General features: G+C 36.3%; 1 protein-coding gene across 1 annotated transcript in view; it reads left to right on the top strand.

Annotated features, from left to right (window-relative positions):
• The first annotated feature begins 807 nt into the window (after positions 1 to 807).
• The window catches only part of LOC137628761 (phosphoenolpyruvate carboxykinase, cytosolic [GTP]-like), a 4,591-nt gene continuing 398 nt past the window's right edge, over positions 808 to 5,000 (top strand). Inside the window, exons 1-3 of the mRNA XM_068359952.1 lie at positions 808 to 860; positions 3,326 to 3,425; positions 3,581 to 5,000. The exon at positions 3,581 to 5,000 is cut by the window's right edge and continues 398 nt beyond it. Coding sequence (XP_068216053.1) covers positions 823 to 860; positions 3,326 to 3,425; positions 3,581 to 5,000 — 1,558 coding nt within the window. The 5' untranslated portion in view covers positions 808 to 822. The remainder of the gene's footprint in view (positions 861 to 3,325; positions 3,426 to 3,580) is intronic.

Here is a 5,000-nt window from a genome sequence, read left to right as displayed (position 1 = left end):
ATGATTATTTTCTTACAATTCTCATTATCGACATAAAAATAAGTTCGAAACTTAAAAATCTATCGTTCTCACTGTCCTTCCAATTATCGTTATTGAATCTTAAGTTCATATCTAATTGCACAACCAAAAGTTACATTACTTTCAAGATAATTAATTTCCTTCTTCACCTTTTTTCATCAATTACTTTTTTTCTAATTGCACAACCAAAACTTACATTACTTTCAAGATAATTAATTTCATTCTTCCCTCTTTTCTCCAAACACTTCGTTGTTTATTTATTTATTTATTTATTTATTTTTTTTTTTTTTTTTTTTTTTTTTTTTTTTTTTTTTTTTTTTTTTTTTTTTTTTTTTTTTTGCCATTATCGAACAGCAAACCCGTCTCTTGTGAAGTGACTGCGGACCCAGAGTTCTACCAATGAGAAGCAAGCCTTTTAGGGGCTTGTCTTTTTTGCAGCCAGTCCGCTCTGTTGATTATCTAAGTACTAAGTCAGTACTTTATAAGATTAAACGTCAATTTACTCCTTTATGTACATCTATTGATACAACTATGTACTTATATCAATATTAAACAAATCAATATTGGCACAAATTAACAAAACTATTATCATTTAAGGAAATAACGACTTATCGGGGTTCAGTGAAATTCCCCTTTCCGGCCTAAATCCTTCTTATCAGCGAGATGTAGATTCTCAGATGACGTCAGAAGAGATGCACGAGAGGCCATATAAAAGAGAGCACTTCGAACCGATAGCGCATATCAATCCAGCTGCTTTTCTGAGCTAGAATTTTCAGATATCTAAAAACTACTCGAGACTACAAAATGGTGCTCAGTGGAACAGACGGCGTAGAAACGTTGAGGTAAGTCATATTTATTTACCTTATGAATTTAAGATTCAATAATGATAATTGGAAGGAAAGTGAGAACGATAAATTTTTAAGTTTCGAACTTATTTTTATGTCAATAATGAGAATTGTAAGAAAATAATAATTTTTATATTTTTATGTTCTGTGAAATAATTGTTATATATATAGTTTATTGGTCCTATGACGAGTAACTTTTTTCATGTTTATTTTTGTATTTTTTCCTAATACCATAAGATATTGATTGAATAATATTACCTTTGAGAGATTCTTTTAAAATCTTGCTTGAGGGTACACTTGGGCGCACTATTCTATGTTATTTCTCTTCCTCTTGTTTTGTTAAAGTTTTGAAAGTTTATATAGGAAATATTAATTTCTTAAAATATTTCATTTTCCCTTCTTTCCTTTCCTCACTGGGCTATTTTCCCTGTTGGAGCCCCTGGGCTTATAGCATCCTGCTTTTTCAACAAAGGTTGTAGTTTGCCAAGTAATAATAATAATAATAATAATAATAATAATAATAATAATAATAATAATAATAATAATAGAATTAACTTAGCTTCTTGTACAGTAGAAAACATCAAACTGGCGTTTGGAGTATCATCTATATCACTAGATCACAATAACACTTCTAATCAAGCTTGGAAGATAAATCAAATGCATCACTTCAAAGGTGAAGTGTATATAAATAATCTTAACGTATGCGTAGAAAAATTGAATCATCTCGAAGAAGATCTAAGTATAATTAATCTTAACATATAGAAAAATAACTAGAATTAACTTTCTAAAATTGGGATTAATCTACGGGTTGTGTTGGAGAGGGTGAGAGTAGCAGTCACAAGTGGGAAAAAAAAAAAAAAAAAAAAACACGGTTTATAGGATGACCCTAAGTTTCGTGGTTTAGGGCATATTCAGCATTGTCTTTAAAGATAAGGTTTAAAGGTTTAAAGGCCGCTCATGAATGGTAGAGGCAAGGGGCAGTGACATTACCGTATCAAGCAGGACAAAGCCCTAGAGACTGACCATATATATGATCAGCGCACAAGCCCACCTCTCCACCCAAGCTAAGACCAGGGAGGGCCAGGCAATGGCTGCTGATGACTCAGCAGATAGACCTATAGGCTCCCCCAAACCCCCCCCCTCTTTAGCTCACTAGGATGGTGAGGTTGGAGTGACCAAAGAAACTAGAGAGTCTGAGCGGGACTCAAACACCAATCTGGCATTCACCAGTTAGGAACGTTGTCACATCGGCCCCCACGAACATAATCGAACTGATTAGAAAAATCATCATATCATCATCTCCTTCTACGCCCATTGAAAAAACTAGACCTCAATTAGATTTCGTCAGTTATCTCCATCTGTAAGAGAGATTATTCAAGTGCCAATGTGGATGAGATCATGATGAGGGGTAGATGGAGATGGTTTGGGCATGCTCTTCGCACTCCCCAAGAGAGATTAGTTCACCAAACTTTCTACTGGGCTCCACAAGGCACTAGAAGACCCTGGCCCACATGGATGAGGACTATGAAGCGTGAAGTAAGATATGATGAATGGAGAAATATTGATTTAAAAGCTCAAGATAAAGTTAAGCTTCTCATGAATTTGGAGAAGTCATTTGAACCGCTAATTTGCTTCCGAAAAAATACCTTTGAGAGGTAATAATAGTTCTCTTCCAAAATCTCATTTGATAATCTAGAGATTACAAAATCTGAAATTTCAGAAGATAAAATCTTTTCTGGATATAGACTTTGAAAGATCGTGTTGCCAAATATGTAAAGAACTTCATTACTCTAACATTTTTCGTTCTGGGCCAGGCAAAGTATTGTAAATCCAATATCACCACTGTCAAAATATAACACTATAAATAATAATAATATCATCATCATCATCATCATTATTATTATTATTATTATTATTATTATTATTATTCAAGAATGAATAAGAGTGGCTATGGTAATTGCTCAGCAGTGAAGTACATAAAATGAAATGATATTCTTAAACATTAGGTTACATCAAGTTTAGTCTAAATAAATTTGTAACGATATAGTTAAAAAAAAAAATGTCTTAAACATTAGTTTATATCAAGTTTGATCTAAATAAATTTGCAACGATATATATAGTTTAAAAAAATGGGGACTAAGGGAAACGAAAAAAGCAAAGTGTCACGAAATATGGATGACGGGATGTCTAAACGTAGGGTCTGGCTGTGGTTGTTTAAACGTATGGTGTACCTGATGTAATTTCATGGGAAAAACAAAGAGAACCTTAATGACATTATCATAGAACAAGAATGGGAAAAACGGGGCCTCTATAAATGTGTCATTTAAATTATGAATTATAGGATGGTTCTGAGGAAAAAAAAAAAAAAAAAAAAAAAAAAAAACAGGCAATTTGGTAGCAAACACTAAAAATTATAGAAAGCAGGATCAACTGTATAATACACTAATTACTTTCCATTTCAGTATTATTGCAGAGTCTCTTGGAGGAGTCGGGAAAACTTCGGATTATGAATCAAAAGCCCTCGCTAGCAGCGATGCAAAGCTTGCCAGCCTTAAACCAAAGGTTAGTTCCATCTACTCACAAAACAATAATTTTTGTGAGAAATTTTTTTTTAATAAAATCTTCCATTTGTGTTTTAGAAATCAATGATATAATGTTATAAATAATAAATATTCACCAGGAGCACCACATTCACCAACAACAAATATCATTTCCAGGTTCGAAAATTTGTCGAAGATAGCGCTCGCTTGTGCCAACCATCAGACATCCACATTTGTGATGGGAGTGACCGAGAATTGAGAAATCTCCTAAACATCATGCAACAAGCTGGAATGATTGAACCTCTGCCCAAATATGATAACTGTTGGCTTGCCTGTACCGACCCCGGAGATGTAGCACGTGTTGAGAGCAAAACATTCATTGTCACCAAGGACCGTCGAACGACCATCCCTACCACCAAGGAAGGAGTCAAAGGCCTTTTGGGTAACTGGATGTCACCTGAAGACCTCAAGAAAGCTATCCAGGAAAGATTTCCTGGTTGTATGGCTGGAAGAACCATGTATATTGTGCCCTATTCCATGGGTCCCGTTGGTTCCCCTCTGTCGAAAATTGGCATTGAGCTGACAGACTCTCCATACGTAGTAGCTTCCATGCGCACAATGACCCGTATGGGAAAAGCTGTATTAGATATACTAGGGGATGAGGACTTTGTTAAGTGTCTTCACTCTGTAGGATGTCCACTTCCACTCAAGAAAAATCTCATAAATAACTGGCCATGCAATCCAGAACACACAATAGTTACCCATGTTCCAGAGACAAAGGAAATAATCTCCTTTGGTTCAGGGTATGGTGGAAATTCTCTCCTGGGAAAGAAATGCTTTGCACTTAGAATTGGTTCCACTATTGCAAAAAGAGAAGGATGGTTAGCTGAGCACATGCTTATTCTAGGCATCACAAACCCCAAAGGAGTTAAGAAGTACATAGCTGCAGCTTTCCCGTCTGCCTGTGGTAAGACCAACCTGGCCATGATGACACCCTCCCTACCTGGATACAAAGTAGAATGTGTAGGGGATGACATCGCGTGGATGAAATTCGATGAGGACGGGGTCTTGAGAGCAATCAACCCTGAAAACGGCTTCTTTGGAGTAGCTCCAGGCACTTCTATGCATACAAATCCAGTTGCAATGAAGACAGTCCTTTCCAATACAATTTTCACCAATGTGGCAAAAACTAGTGATGGTGGAGTCTTCTGGGAAGGCTTAGAGAAAGAAATTCCACAAAATGTAACGATCACTTCCTGGTTAGGGGATAAAAACTGGAGTAAAGATTCAGGCAAACCTGCGGCACATCCTAACTCTAGATTCTGTACACCAGCTGGCCAGTGTTCTATAATTGATCCAGCATGGGAAGACCCAAAAGGTGTACCAATATCCGCCATACTTTTTGGTGGACGACGACCTGAAGGAGTACCCCTTATTTATGAAGCTTTCAATTGGAGACACGGAGTAATGGTAGGAGCAGCTATGAGATCTGAGGCCACAGCAGCAGCTGAACACAAGGGCAAAGTTATCATGAATGACCCTTTTGCTATGAGACCCTTCTTTGGATACAACTTTGGCCACTACTTGCAACACTGGC

The sequence above is a fragment of the Palaemon carinicauda genome, chromosome 36, assembly GCF_036898095.1.
Source record: "Palaemon carinicauda isolate YSFRI2023 chromosome 36, ASM3689809v2, whole genome shotgun sequence".
Classification (NCBI taxonomy): Eukaryota; Metazoa; Arthropoda; class Malacostraca; order Decapoda; family Palaemonidae; genus Palaemon; species Palaemon carinicauda.
This window is presented reverse-complemented; position numbering and strand designations above follow the sequence as displayed.